Raw genomic sequence first — 16,405 nt, forward strand, 5'->3', positions numbered from 1 at the left:
GTTTGGCGGCATACATGGGTATTAGTCCCATGACTTTTTCAAGGCTAGGTCCTGTCAATATGGATTTTCTTTCCGTGGTGATACTTCCAACCCACAGAGGGTGTCTACTTCCTGCGGCGTCCTTTACACACAATTTCCATGAGTTCAATATTCCGTAATGTTCCGGTATCAAGTAGCGTATAACGGTCTTCTCATCTCCTGGACGCTGTCAGTATCATGTTGTCGAGTACGCATGTTGTCCTGTTCCTGTTGGAGGCAGGAGAGCAGGAGCCGAGAAGACGCAGGACCCGGCCACAAAGAAAATTTGTATTCTTCTTTTTTTTTTATAATGGAACCCCCGCGCAACCTTCCTCGCAACCTCCCGTACTCCCCCGCCCGGGAGCCATGCCAGCCCTGACTGCTGTTCACGGGGGGATTAGGACACCAAAAACATAAATAAAAGGAATGCAAACATTTTTTATAAATGAGCGGCAGCACCTGCTCATTTGCAGTGGTGGCTTATGAATTTTCAAAGTGGTGGTGGGTAAAAGTTGGGGACGAGGGACAAGTTTGACTTAGGGAGCGACTGAAGCAAGTGAACCTGACAGGCATAAGGGGGTTTTGTGGAGGCAGGCAAGGGTCCCCTTGTCCTTGTCTCCCTTATTTTCTCCCACTTTTTCCCTTACCAAGCGCTGGCTTATTTGTAATGTTTTGGATCAACTGGACGAAATGCAAATGTGCCATAAGAAATTAAACTATTAAGTCTGCTTAAGTGTGTGTGGTAACCAGAATGCCTAAAATTTCACAACTGAGAAGTAAATGTATTTTCAGCGTGTGGAGTCCCTAGGCCATTAAAGTTTCAATCAATAACTTGGATCCAGAAGCTTGCTCAGATCAAAGACACCTTTGAGTACTGACACTGTTTGCTCTGAAGTGTAAAAAATAATTTTTTTTAATTGTTAAATTGCGAGCTACATCTATGAAGAAATAATATAGCAGCAAATACATTGTTTCTTCCCCCAAAAATCTATTTGTAGTCAAGTCATGTTAAAAAAACCGAGGACTTGCTCATTTGAATTAGACAATCAGATCTAATATTTGCAGGGGAATAACATTCATGATTTAGGCATTTTGGAGATTAAGGATCCACAAATCATACAGTCTAAACCCAAATGCTGATTTGATATTGGGGCGATTCCATAGCGGGTCACTTTAGCCATTAGACTAGATCTTCTCCACGTTAAACACTCAAAATATAGAATACAAAATATCGAGAGGACATAATATCGAATGAAAAATATGGAGAGGACAGAATATAGAATGGACACAATATAGTTGGAAATAATATCGACATATAGGTAAGTAATATCAAATATAGAATGTCATAATATAAAATGTCATTATATCGAATTTTTAAAAAATTATATTATATGTTAGTATATGTGTTAAAAGTATATAATATTTTTTTAAAGTATGTTACAATTTTTTTAAGATAATGAATTATATGTTAATTAATTTTTGCGTATATTAATTCCATAGCGGGTTGTGGGTTTATAGGGGAATAGGGTGGGAAGTAATTTATTTAAAATTAAAAAAATATATAATGTATTAATTAATAATTTTATGGTTAATAATTAATATTGGTAATTAATTTTTGCGTATATAAGTTCCGAAGCGGGTTGTGGGTTTATAGGGGAATAGGGTGGGAAGTAATTTAATTTAACGGCTAGGGCGCTCGACCTCGGACCTGGGGATCTGGGTTCGAGTCTCGGTAACAACGCCAAAAACATCCTGTGATTCTGGGCAAATCAGTTAATCTCCCCGTGCCTAAAATGAATGTGTGTCCTCATGTAACGTAACTGGTGCTATGTAAAGTGCTCTGATACCCGATTCAGTTCGGGTCTAGTTCGCGCTATATAAAACTCTGAGAAGAATGTATTAATTAATAATTTTATGGTTAATAATTAATATTGCTAAGTACGGTAACTAATTTATTATTAGATATTTAAAAAGTTTTATTCATAAAAGTTTCAATTAATTGATAAATATGCAAATTGTTATTAATTATGACGTAATTAAATATTGATTATTAATAATTAATGTAATCATGTGTTAATTATGTTAATTTTTGAGGAGTGTATTGAGTGTTTATAGGGGAGTATGATGTTTATTAAAATATTTGAAAAAACATTTTTATTAATATTTATATATTATTTAATGAAAGTAAATTTATACTGTTAATTGTGTTTATTAATTTACTTATCATTGTTTTTATATTTTTGTTAATTGTGATTAGCTAATTAATTAAATGTTAATTAATTATGTTAATTTATTAATGTTTTAGTTTATTGGAGGTGACGTTTATAGTGGAAAATAGTGGGAAGTAAATTAAATCTAAATAATAATTTTTTTTTTCATTAATTTTAATTAAATTGAAGGACTGGGTCTACTAAATTATACCTCTAGGCTATCCAACACTTTCTCTACTGTTGCACTCTCTGGAGTGGGAATAGTAAATTTTACCCCTACAATATCCAACGCGTTCCCTACTGTTGCACACCCTGGAGTGGGAATAGTAATTTTTACCTACCCGCTATCCAACACTTTCCCTACTGTTGCACTCACTGGAGTGGGAATAGTAATTTTTACCCACCCGCTATCCAACACTTTCCCTACTGTTGCACTCACTGGAGTGGGAATAGTAATTTTTACCCCTACGCTATCCAATGCTTTCCCTACTGTTGCACTCACTGGAGTGGGAATAGTAATTATACCCTCCCACTATCCAACACTTTCCCTACTGTTCCACTCACTGGAGTGGCAATAGTAATTTGTATCCACCCGCTATCCAACAAATTCTCTACTTTTGCACTTGTTGGAGTGTGAATACTGATTTTATTCCCTTAGCAATGTAATGTTTTTTATTTTGGTATATTTATTGTAGTGTAAATTATTAATTAACATAAAAAGTATTACTTTAATTATTCTACCTTCCAAATGCGGCTGCGTTATGCAGCTGCAGCTTCTCAGTAAGGGTGACGGAGCATCGCCCACTGCTCAAAGCCAGCAATCTAAAAATATAATGATAATAAAACAATTTTATTTTCATTATATTTTATTAAGTGACTGGTCGAGCCATGCGTGTTTAGGGTGGGGCGGGGCCGCGCCATGGCAAGGAGGAGGAGTGGTGTGCACTGTAAGTGACCATGTCTGTTTGTCCGTCTAGCCAAACAGACATGAACGCTTAGGTTTCTCCAACCCATCTGTAGAAGAAACTGCACAGACTCTCTGCCTGAGCGAGCGTCAAACCAGGCCACTCAGGCCAATCCAGGCATTGCTCTCATAGCATGAGAGCAGCATCTGGATTGGATGGGGAGTCTGTCCCAGGGACTGCTGGGAGCAGCAGGAGAGCAGAGGAGCACAGAGGCGCGAGATGGCTGGCAGCATAAGGTAAGTCTATTTATTTTTCTTATTAACCCCAGTACCCTTCTTCCCCTGCTGCCCCGCAAGTAAAAATTTCCAGCAGCCACAACTGCATTATGGTTTCGGATGTACATTGCGGACCAATGTAATTTTACCCACTAAGGGAGCTCAGTGGGTCCTTGTGCCTACTGGTGAGTTCTGCATCTAACCTTCTGGTAACAGGTTTATTGACAGTAACATAACTAAGGTTTTTTTATAGGGCTTACTACCCAGATGTATGTGTGACCCTCGCGCAACAAGTCCCTGTCACAGGAAGGTAGCACAAGGGGCTACAGTGCCTAATACTGAGCGATATGTACGTGTGTGTGCGTGCATAATCTTCAGATTCATGGTTTTTATCACATGGAGGCAGCTCAGAGGGTCAGTGTTCCTGCTACTGACAAATGTATTTAACCCTCAGATCACAGCTCATGAAGAATAACTCAATTGGTTCTTTATGCTGTATACATATCCCTAGTGCATTTATGAAATAGCAGAGCATTTTAATCAGTATATTTTAAGTGTGATTAAGTAAAATAAACTTCCTTAAACACAGCCAGTTTTAGAGCCTCCAATGTTTTATGAGTGACCTTGGTTACGGCAGCCTCTGTGTCCTAAACTTCTCCACTACTTGGCAGCCACTCCTTTTGGCACCCCCATCTGTGTATTTCACCTCCACTGGCCCCATTTGCTTCAGCCCTCCATCCTCTCTGGCTTTAGGCCAGTCCGCCGGTTTCTTCAATAAAAATCCCTGCACTGAAACATTAAGTAAGAGTCTCTCAAATTCAGTGAGACTCTGGAATGTTGAATCTTTCTCGGGCACTGTGGGCAGTGCTTAATTTGAACCGGTAGTTTCTGGTGCTCGGCATCAGCACCTCGTTGTCAACACCAGCACTTATGACAGTCTGCCACATGGTGGCGCTGTCTGTCTAATTTAGGAAAGAGCACAACAGCAGAAGTTTACTAATTCAATGTACATTGAAAGGACTAATACCTACTGCCTTAGCCATCCTTATAGTGTTTGGCGCCTGGGATAGTCAGAATTGTTACACTTGTGGGAATGTGCTGGCTAGCAGTTGTGTTGATATTGTCATTGGCAGTGCTGGCATGACAACGGGTGGTGCGAGAAGCAGTGACCTCATAACGCGAGCCCTGGCACTTATTTCTTTTTTTTTCTCCAAATTAAGCACTAACTGTGTGTATTGCCCAAGACACTGAGAACAGAAGTTGCAGGAGCACAATCTTTATTTATTGAATGGATTAAACTGCTTCAGCCGCTGTGGGATATGTTGGGATCAGGCAACATAACGTGTTGCTATCCTATGTTACAATTTCTTGTACAGCAAATGTCTTTGCAGAGACCGGCTTCTTAGTGCTAAAAGGAATTGTGTGGGTAGGTGCACTGAATTATGCGAAAAGGTGCTTCCTGAAGCTAAGCAGGTTGTCGTTGGTTCTGAGCTGGATAGGAAGGGAGTTCCAGGGCTTCGACACTCAATAGGCGAATAATAGCCTTCCACTTCTTGCTCTTTTGATTATGGGAATAGCCAGGAGAGACTGATTGTTCGATCTTAGCTCTCTTGCATTGTTATACGGAGTAATAAGGTGACTGAGAATGTGTGGACCGTGATCCTGTTTTACCTTATGTGTAATGCATAGGGCTTTGTATTCTATTCTTTTGCTCACCGGTAGCCAATGAAGGCAGCCGGGGCTGAGCGTGCGGATTGAATTTTTAGGAAGCCCAGCAATACTCGAGCTGCAGCATTTTGAATAACTTGCAGCTTCCTGATGACATAGGCAGAACAGCCTAGGTAAAGAGAGTTGCCATAATCAAAGCAAGAGAGTATGAGGCCTTGTGCCACTGTCTTTGGGTTTTCACAGGGAGCCATCTGCTCAAAATAACTCCCAAACGCTTCACTTCTGATTTGGGGGAAGGGAGGTCGCCTAGGCACAAGGGCCAGAGTAGATGATTCCAGAGAGATGGGTAAGTAAGTAAAAATTACTTTATTTGATTTGGTTTAAATCATAAAAAGAGCGGCTTAACCACTAAAGCACATAAACACATTACACATAAAATTCATGAGCAAAGTACAAATTAGTTAATAAATTCTCATTTAAAATTTGTGATAAAAACCTTTTTTTTTCTTTTCTTGTTAAAAGAAAAACACACAGTGCAGTTGGTTCCTTCGGTCTTGTAATAGTGAGTCTAGCTATGAGATATCTAATTGTTATGCTGGCTTCGGGCTAATTGTCTGGACTTTTTCAAATTACTTGCTTTGCCAGTTCAAGTTCTCTGTCTCTCTTTTCTAGTGCGTTTGCAGCTAAACTCAAAAACTTTAATGCTTTACATACCAATTGCACAGTTGACCCTACTAAACATTTTATTACGGCTCTGTTCTTTTTTCATTAACGTCCGAGAGATGGGTTGTTTCCAACTTTTATGACCTCCGTTTTGTCGCCATCTAGTTTAAGACAGCTGGTTGCCATCCCCTTGTTCAGTTGTTCCGGGTGGATGGACAGTTTCTCTGATGTTAGATTGATTTTGGGTTACAAGGAAAAGACGATCTGGGTATTTTCCGCATATGACACCATAGTAACACCTGATGAACAGATAATGTCTGCTAGAGGACGCACAAACACAATAAAAAGAGTGGGGCTCTGGGACGAGCCCTTAGGCACCCCACTTTTAAGCTGACGAACCTTCGACAGACAAGGTTCTTCCCTGACCTGGAAACTTCTATTGTCAAGGAATGAGGTCAGCCAATTTAACGCCCTTCCAGTGATGTCTACCGCTTTCAGCCTGTGTTGCAGGATAGAGTGGGAAACTGTGTCAAAAGCTGCGCTCAAATCAAGAACAATAAGCGCAGCTGACCCCCCCTGAATGTCTTTTTATTGTCCTCCTGAGCTGCATTTAGATCAGGTCAAGGCAGTGCTTTTGCCGTGAACCTGACCAGAAATTGTACTTGCCTTGTGCTAGGTTTAAGTCTGCTCATGTGTGCTTCCTTCCTTCCTGTCTACGCATGCCAAGGTAGTGCGCACCGGAAATGCGCAGTAGAAGTTTGTTTAGACAGAAGCCTGTCCCGAATAGTAAGCGAAAGGCACCGAAAACCATGCTGTGGACACATTGCAGCATATTTACAAGTCCCTGGTGCCACTAGAGCTTCACTTTTTTTTTTACAAGGCCACACAAAGCCACTCTGCATGTCTTTTCATGGCCTTGTGAATATGGCCCCTATTCATGCATCACTTAGCGTGAAAGGAGCATGCAATGGGTGTTGCTGTGGGCGTTCCACTGCAGCACCCATTGCTTTTTGACGCTGCCGCAGATTTTCAAGGATCTGTAAATCTGAGGCAGCACAGAAAACTAACAACACTGAATAGCAGGTATTAGATTGGTGCAACAAGGAGAAATACTTTTATTTCTCCTAGTTTTTTTGCTCTTTCTATGTGTGCTGCAGAATGCAGCACACATAGAAGGAGCAAATCACCTTTAATGATTGTTTATGTGCAGGAAGGTGTCCTGTACTGCACATAAACAATCATCCCTGGAGTGCAAGCACCTTTGCACCATGGCGCAAGGGTGTCTGCGTTGGCGCTAGGCAGCATTTTTAGTGGCAATGGAAGGAAAAATACAGGGGTGCACCATATTCCTGTGAATACGGTGCATCCCTGTGTTTTTTTTAAATGACACATTGCGCTGCGTTATTTCTTTGTAAATATGCCTCATTGTGTGCTATGTAATCCTTAATTAGGAAAAAGAACACATTTGCATGCATGCTGCGTCATGCATATATTTTCTTAAACCGCATCAAGTGTTCAATGGCAGGCACAGCAATGACGATTGCAGAAGGTGAACAGAAATCCTCACCAATGTTGAGAATACGTTTATCAGGAACCTTTTTAATTTGCCTTTAAGCTCACCTATCTTACCCCTGAGTTGAGATCTTGCAATAAACCCAATACTCACAGTTACCCTGTTAAACCCTTGTACTGGATCGGACTCTGGGCCACTCAAGAGCTAGTAACTTATAGAGACTCAATAAAGGAAATGATAGCTCTTGATAAAGATGTACGTTACCCTTGGTTAAACACAATAAGGCAGCTTACGGTTAAAATAGGAATGGGTGAGCTATGGACGTCACCTGCACGATATCCAAAGTAGATGCCCAAAAAGCGAAACAAAAATAATGGATGGAATAGATGCAACAAACCTGGAGTGAACACCAGGAGGCGAGCATATCTGGCTTTTTTCCTGATCCACAAATGTATACCAAGGTTGGAACCCAATATGGATAGAATCCTCCCCTACCAGACGAAATGTCTTCATGTCTAAAACAGATGTGGTCTGCTTCTGTTGAGAGTTCATCCCTCAAAGTGACTTAACATTCCCTCCAACTCTAGATATTGCCCAAGCTGTCTAAACATTGTTCAGACGAAAGCACATTTTTATGTTCTTTTGCCCTCTATATAACATAGCATGCTATCTGTAGACTTATGGGGGTGAGACACTACTGGGATGCTGCAAGGATTTTGAAAAGTGATTCAGGAGAACAAATAGTTTTTGCGGTCTCAAGGTTTCTCTATTGTGCATGGAACCAAAGGAATAAGGACTAACCTACGCAAAGCTCTGATATTGTCTAAGCTAGTGGTGCCAGTTACCCATTAAGAGTTGTTTTTTACCTAGTATATTATTTTACCCTGTTTGTTAATATTATTTGCCAACCCCCCAACTAGTTGTGATGACATTAATGACCTTGTGGTGTAAAAACACATTTATTTGATGTAATAATATGAATGTTTTAACTGATGTTAACTTTACAGGAGCTTTTATAGTATTAACTTGAGATGCTTTTACACTTACCATCTTTTTTAAATATATCAATTTTTTCTTTTTTTATATTTGATAATTGGAGGATTTTTCTTTAAATTTATTAACGGATGTGACATTTATGTGATTGTATACCTTTTATGGCTTGATAGCCGAAATATAGTTTATATATATAAACAATATGCAACCATTTTTTTAACGATTTGCAGCAAATCCCTACCCGGCCCCTTTATATCTTTTTTTTTTTCCAAACTTCAGGACCGCAAAATATGTCCTCCAGTCCTGTAATGGCTGCCAGCAAAATGTTTCTGATGTTGCTGGCAGCCAATCAGAGCACTTGCTCCCAAGTCACTCTTACTACCGCTCGAGCGAATATGCCTAAGGGAAATAATGGGCCAATCAGAATGCTTTATTTTTGCATTGACACTTCCGTGACAGGCTCATGAGACTCTCACAGACCCAACCGTCCAGATATACAAATATTTTTTACCCTTACTTTCTAAAAAAATACTAAATGGATTAACACCAAATCACAAAAATGCACAATCTGTGGCTCAAGACCTTGTTTCCTGCCATTTTTATATAATTACATTCGGCAGTTTATGCTGTAGCCCCTCTTAGAGAAATCTATGGAAAATGCATGAAGATTTTGCATTTTGGGGCCCCCTTTTGTCTTGGCTCCTGCTTGACAGATCATCCTGAAACCTTTAATGCACAAACTATGCAAAAGAGAGTACTTTTTTGGAAAGTTTTGTGGAGATTCGTCCAATGGTGCCAAAGTTATTAGCAACACAAATAATGCTTTTCCTATGGAAATGCTAACCTAACTATAACTACGTATTTACGTGTTTGCCAACTAATGCTTGCAAGCTACCTTGCAGGGACATTTCCATGTCCTGTCTATGAAGATAAATAACAGAAATGGATGGTAAACAATTCTAGGCAAAGATTCTAATTCAAGCTTGCAGTTTGTGATAGGCGAAGGGCGCATTACTTCTTTGTGCTGGCTATAAATAGTAACTTCAAGTTGATTTTGGAAGGCAGACTGTGTATTTCTTTGTCCTATGGCAGGCTGTGTGGTCAGTAACTCCACATGACTGGGCCTCAGCATTGAACAGAAGCTTGCTGCCTGCATTTGATAAGTGCTGCATCTTCCTGACGTAGTCTCTCTCGCCCTAACAACCCCCCTCCCCAGGGGCCAGGGCAGGGATGTTAGGGGGGAGGGCAAATGGGATTATTGTTCCCCTCTCTCCTTTGACCTCTCACCTTTGGTGGACTAGTAGGATTTATTTTATTTCTTATAAATAGAATCTTGTGACACTGAAGCAAAGGGTGCAGTTAGTGTAATTATTACCCTGTATGCACCCTCAAACACAATTTAATGGCCAGGATGAAATTATTTTTATGACATGCCATTTAATGTCTGTTGCACTTGCCATGACAACTGCATCTCTGATGGTGCTTTGTTTATAAGAACAATGGCACCAAACTAGTGGGCACATTCCTAGAATATCTGGTGTTTCATAGAATGTTTTACTAGAGTATTTAGTTTGCCTTTTCTGTGTCCTCTCCCACATCACAAATTATGCAAAATATTTCTCACTATGGTCTGCATCCACATGTGCGAACGACTGAGCTAAAGGCGTGAAAAATGTCTTGCTGCATAGTTTTTCTGCCATAAAGCCTGCTGTGTTAAGCGTAAGTCAAGCGTCTTGAGATATGTATGAATAAGAATTGATTTTTTGTATGAAATGAGATGTGGCCTGACGTCCAGAGCTGCCGACTTTGAAACTGGGGAACCAGGTTCAATTCCTAGCCTGGTCTCAACTTCCTGGGATTCTGGTGTAAATTTCCTAAGCTCCAGTGCTTTAAAAACATAAATGAATCTAACCTTGTGTAATGTAATCTGGTGCATGTGTAAAAAGCTCCAGTGCCCTTGACCTGGCCCAAGTTTGTGCAATATAAAACTGCAAAAGACTGCTTCTGCCTGTAGTTGAAATAGAATATAGAAGTGCACGCACTTCATATACCGGAGTACCTATTTAACATACTGGTGATCTTCCGTTGAGAGTGCCTGTTATGCACACTGGTGATCTTCCATTGAGAGTACCTTTTGGACACACTGGTGAGCTTCTGTTGAGAGTACATGTTTGACACATTGGTGATCATCGGTTGAGAGCACCTGTTTGACACATTGGTGATCTTCCATTGAGAGTACCTTTTGGACACAGTGGTGAGCTTCTGTTGAGAGTACCTGTTTGACACTGTGGTGATCTTCCGTTGAGAGTACCTGTTTGACACACCGGTGATTTCCACTGAAAGTACCTTTTCTGACACACTGGTGATCTTCTGTCAAGAGTACCGGGTTGACACCGGTGATCTTCTGTCGAGAGTACCTGTTTGACACACTGGTGATCTTCGGTTGAGAGTACCTGTTGGCCACACTGGTGATCTTCCTTTGAGAGTACCTGGTTGACATACCCATACCCGTTCTATTTAAAGGTGTGCAGAGAGTGGGTGTTGGTTTGTGTGCAGAAGGCACATTTAGCTCATAACAGCATGGCAAGGCTTGCTTCTTTCGCACAGCAGGATTGAGAATAATACCACCCTTGAGAAATGTGAGACATATTGTACAAGTGAGTGCACTGAGCAGAGTAGAGCTGCACCTAGGGTGCTTTGACGATGAAAATAGCCTCTCACAAAAGTGCTGAGGTGTAAAAGTGAGAGAGAAAGGGGCTGTAAAGTGAAGAGTGGGTGATACCTGATTAGAGTTGTCTGCGCATGCACACATATCCCCTCTATGAGTGCACACTACTTTTCATATTTATTGAGTGTGGTTCCTTACACGTACTATTGCCACAGCATGATATAATATTGCTCGATAAATAATAAGGGGCAGATGTATCAAGATTCCATGTTGCAATTCCTAAATAGCGATTTTTAAGGAATCACTATTTAGAAATAGCAAAATGGAATGTATGAAAAAAATCGTTATTTTTTTGCGATTCCTTAATCTTCCTTATTTGCGAAATCGCATTTTGCGAATTCGCAAATAAGGAATAATTTCCCATGCATTCCTATGGGCCAGGAGGCCCATAGGAATGATTGTGAAGTAATTCTCAAATTGCGAATTCGCAATTTGCTAATCGCAATTTGAGAATTATTTCAAGGGTGCAGGGGTGTCTGAAAGACACCCTGCTGCACCCCTGAACATGTGTGTACATATGGCGCACATACATGCCCTTTCGGCATGTGTGTGCATCACATGCCACCATCAAAAATGCCAAATTGTGCATTTTTTTAAAGACTTCGCAAATTACCATCAACTACAAGTTGGTGGTAATTTGCGAATTCTTAAACAAAAATCGCATTTCAAAAAGGCTACATACATAGCATTTAAGGAATCGCAAAATTGCGATTCCTTAAATGCTATGGCAAAATAAGGAATCGCAAATTTTTGCTATTACTTATTTTGCGAATTTTTGATGCATGCCAAAACATGCAAAAAGGCCTTTTGCTATTCGCAAAGGCTGAAATTCTGCGAATTTCGGCCTTTGCGAGTCGCAAAAGGCTTGATACATCTGCCCCCATATCTCCTCCTGCGGTGGGAGTCAATGTTCCAGGGCAGAGATGTCCTGGAATGTTCTTGCACACTCTCAGTTTTTTGAGTATGTGAGTATTCCCTTTTTAAAGGTACCCAAGGATCAGAAGAGATCTCTGGAGCCAAATTGTGATGGGTGGTAGACTGGCCTCAGTGGAAGCCACACATCTGGAGTCACTCTAACAAGTTGGTAGGGCTGGTGCACATGCCAGACACACATCTTTAAAGGACATAGTGGTTAGTGAACTCCAGTTTTCAACAAGGCATGACTCTGAGCTACAGAAGAGTTAGTCACATTCAAAGAGTATAATAGACAGGCTAGTAGGGCTTTAAAAATGACAGTCGCATGGCATTCACAGTTGTGAAAGACCAGTAGGGCTGCAGCAGCATTAGCTCATGTTAGTCAATATGTTAGTAGCAAATACACTAGAAACACGTCTGAATTTTTATTAGTAATGGAGAGGAAGGATTTACATTTCAGATGTACCTTTGTGAAGGTGTGAGGCAAATGGGACTGAGTAACAGTTTATTACATGTTAGCTTTACCTATGCCAGCCAGGTAAGAGAGGTACAAAGTCTGTCACATGTCTGGTTGTTTGTAATGAGCAGTAGAGCTGAGGCTAAGCCAGTTCCATGTCAGATGTAACTCTGAAGATGTACCTCTGAAAGGCTTGTTTCCAAATTGGTCATATGTCAATCATACAATTGAAGCATCTGTGCGGTTGGGGAAGAGCCTGGAATGTGTCACGTGGACCTCTGATAAACCTGCAGCATGCCTGCCTACTTGAAGAAAAATCCCACCTGCCAAGAAGTACCTAAGAAGCTCTTTTACCCCCACCCTGCCCCCATTCTCCTACTCCCAAAAAAAAAAAAAAAAGCTTGCTAAGGCTGGTGCCGATATCCTGGGGTGTTTTAACACCCCTTAATGGACGTCGGCAGTTCAAAGCCTCAGACAACGACTTGGAAATCCACTATTTACTGTGTTTTTCAGCTTGTTTTCCCTGCCACCCTGTGATTTCGGCCCTTCATCGATCCACATAACATAATTGGTGATGAGGATCAAACTTTGCCGGGACCCACAGACTTATGCTACTCTAGTCATCTCTGATTCTTCCCGCAATCTTGCCGGAGTTGTTAGCCTTCACTGAGCAGTGATGAGGTGAAGTTGTCTCCATGCATTCCAGCTACAGGTTTCCATTTTTGGATGCTAGGCTGACTTTTCTGAAATCCTTAGAAATATCATAACCTGTTGTCATCCTGCAGCGCACCTACACTGCACAAGATTCCTATCTTGAAGAAGTGTCAGCCTTCTGCCTGCCTCATCTGCACAAGGATTTTCAGCCCAAGGTATTGTTTATTATTAGCTCAGTGGATGACAACTCCCCATGAGCTCTTGCTCTGTTTGACATGCCTTTCTTACTGTGTGCTTCTCCAGTCCAGTTTGCACTCAATCAATAATTCTTAGTGAATGCATGCACGAGACATCAGCATAGGTGACTATATTTTGGGCTGAGTTTCTGGTTGAATTTGACTGGTGGGCATATTCACACCACAATTTAGAAAGAGACTTCCCTGTTTGGACTGAAAATCATAGCACTTGACATTTCATTTTATGTTGGAAGGTTCTTATCATCTTTTTTATGTTTAGTTTCCTTGAAACTTTACATTTCGGAAAGCAACATTTATTTTCAATTTTATTTATTCTCCTGACATTTCAGATTGCTTCACCGTAGTAAATTTGAAAACAGTTATGCTTCCACTGCCCTTTTTAAGTACACCGGGCAAACCTCCAATAAAGTGGAGGTAATGGATCAGAGTTTCTGAAAAATATTTAGTTGCCATCGATTCTTTTACATACATCCTTCAAGTTATCTCGGACATGCTGGTCATCGGGTGGTTGATATCTTAGCAGAGGAAAATGCAAACCCAGGCTAATATGAAACATTAGTTTATTCTGAAGCAATAGCTCCACTACAAAAACAGCATTCAGAAGAGCAGAGTGTGCTACTTAACTGTCACAATTTCCTTAAAAGAAAGCAAAGTAGTGAGGAAACTGTGGAAGACTATATAACCGCATTAATGTATTCTCAAGAAAAATATTGACACATGTATGTGTGGTCAATTTGTGTTTGTTATTACAAAGAGATTCAGGAACTTTTACTTGGCGGCAAAAATCCCACTTTGTTAGAAGTCATAGCTGTAGCACGCAGTATAGATTGTTTTCTCATTTCAGCTAGAGCATTGTCTTAAAATCAAGATCAGTCTGGTTCAGGGAACATGGCTTTAGCATTTGTCAAGGATAAATCTGATGGGCATGCTTCAAATGTTAACCTCATGCGTCCTCATGACAAGCTCAGCTCGTCTTCAGGCACGGTTGCGCTGTGCTCATGACGAGCTGAGCTCGTCATAATGGCCGCAAAATGCTCGCACGCGGGGATAATTCCCCCGCCAAGCTGAACGTTCTGAGGAAACGGGTGTAGCCGTGAGCACAGCGCCACCGTGCTGCGTGACGAGCTGAGCTCGTCACGAGCACCGGGGCGCTCTGCGCGCCCCCCTCTCCCCGCAGCACAGCGGGGGAATTACCCCAGCGGCGAAGGGATTAAAAATAGATATAGGAGTTATCATGATAAGAAAGGTAAAAACTTGTGCTACACATATGACTCAAAGACACATTTAGGTAATAATCCTGATTGTCCAGCTCAGGGGAAAAAAATCTGTATTTGTGTGAAAATTGGGCATTTTCATTCAGTTTGTAGAACTGGCGAAGTGCCATTGAAAGGTAGGAGTGTGGAAGGGAACACGAGGAGTTCAACAATGTTCTGTTAAATTTACATGCTGATATTTGTCCCACAGAGCACAAGTTCAAAGTTCTTTTGCGTCAAATACTTATAGGTGATGTACATTTTGGGGCTATGGCAGACTCCGGATAACCGAATACTGTGATCTCTGAAAAAACATTTTATCTTCACTGGTATGCAAAGTTTAAATTATGTGATCCTGAAATAATGCTTTTAAAGATTCTGAGATTAATCTTTAAGGTTTTTTCTGGGATAATTTAATTTGTTTAAGAAGAGATATTAGAACTAAAGTGTTTTTAGCTATCAAAGGATGGGACATAGTGGCAGAATTTAGCCAAGATGTGTATTTTACTTAAACCAGGAACAGAGAATCCCATTGACTTGGGGAATTTACTGGTTCTCCAACATTCATTGTTATTTTAGTGCTGATAAAAATAGCGTTAAGCATTTGTTAACTAAATTTCTAGGAGTGTTTAGTGAACACGTGGGTAAGGTTTCAGGTTTTGAACATTGTATTAGGTTAAAGCAACAGGCTTCACTTGTGTTCACATAGTGAGACCAGTACCATTGAGTGTAAGGAAAGATTTGAAAATGCTATTGGTCAGGCTATGTTTGGAAGGAAATATTGATCCTATTGACTCGCCCAAATAGATTTACCCAGTCGTGCACACACAGAAGAACAATGGAAGATTGGCCTGTAAGCTGATCTTCACACATTAAATTATAACATTCTAGTGGATTGTCATCCACAGCTGAAAATCCAGGATTTATTACCCAAATTTAGTGTTTCTCTTTTTTTGATATAAGATCTGCTGATAACCAGATATCACTATCTGCAAATGTGCAGGATCTAACTACTTTCATAACACCATTTGGTGCATTCAAATATTTTTGGTTGCCATTTGGTTTAGCTTCCACAGTGTCTTTCAGACACCTATGGACTGTCTTTGCTTGAATGTGCCTGGTGTACAGGCTTTCCAGAATTACATTTTAACATATGACAAACGACTGGAAGAACATAACTTCATCCTGGAAAAAGGGTTCAGTATTCTAAAACAAGGAGGGATGACAATAAGAGAAGACAAATGCATTTCTTTTTGTGTAGGAGGCCAACTATCTGGGACAGACGGTGTTTAGTGCTCTAATAAAACCTAAATTGAGTCTTATTAAAGTTATTGTGGATGCTCACGTACCTCCAGATAAGCACACATTGAGGAGATTTTCATGTTTAAATTAGTATTATTCATACTTTGTGCATTGTTATGCTTATATTGTACAGCCTTTAAGATCACTATTAAAAAAGGGTCAGATTTACTTGGTCAAAGGAAGCTCAGGATGTACCTGACAATACTAGGCACATGATTGTTAATGCTCCTGCATTAACCCTTTAAGTGCTGCCGTCGGCCAACGGTCGTCACGGGCACTACCTCCCCAGTGCTGCGTGCGACCGTTGGACGTCCAGTTCAGCACTGGATAATGGACAGCGCAGCACTGGGGAGGTATGTTTACGAGCTCCTAAGGTGTTAAGTGCTTTTGTGGCAGGTAACAAACGCATGATCTTAGTTGATCAAGTGGGATTGGTGTTGGTGCTGTTTTTAGCCAGATAGTGGATGGTCATGAATTTACTGTTGCATTTGCTTCTAGAGGTCTAAGTCACGCTAAGTAAATTATAGTACCATTGAAAGGGAAGTGTTGGCCTTCTCCTCAACTGTCGAAAAGTTCAAAAAATTCATTTGTCGC

General features: G+C 40.6%; 1 protein-coding gene across 1 annotated transcript in view; it reads left to right on the forward strand.

Moving 5' to 3' along the window:
• Positions 1-3,412: 3,412 nt before the first annotated feature.
• Positions 3,413-16,405, forward strand: part of LOC144790740 (uncharacterized) — a 36,930-nt gene continuing 23,937 nt past the window's right edge. Inside the window, exons 1-2 of the mRNA XM_078665450.1 lie at positions 3,413-3,429; positions 13,586-13,670. Coding sequence (XP_078521576.1) covers positions 3,413-3,429; positions 13,586-13,670 — 102 coding nt within the window. The remainder of the gene's footprint in view (positions 3,430-13,585; positions 13,671-16,405) is intronic.

This window comes from Lissotriton helveticus, chromosome 11 (assembly GCF_964261635.1).
Source record: "Lissotriton helveticus chromosome 11, aLisHel1.1, whole genome shotgun sequence".
Taxonomy (NCBI): Eukaryota; Metazoa; Chordata; class Amphibia; order Caudata; family Salamandridae; genus Lissotriton; species Lissotriton helveticus.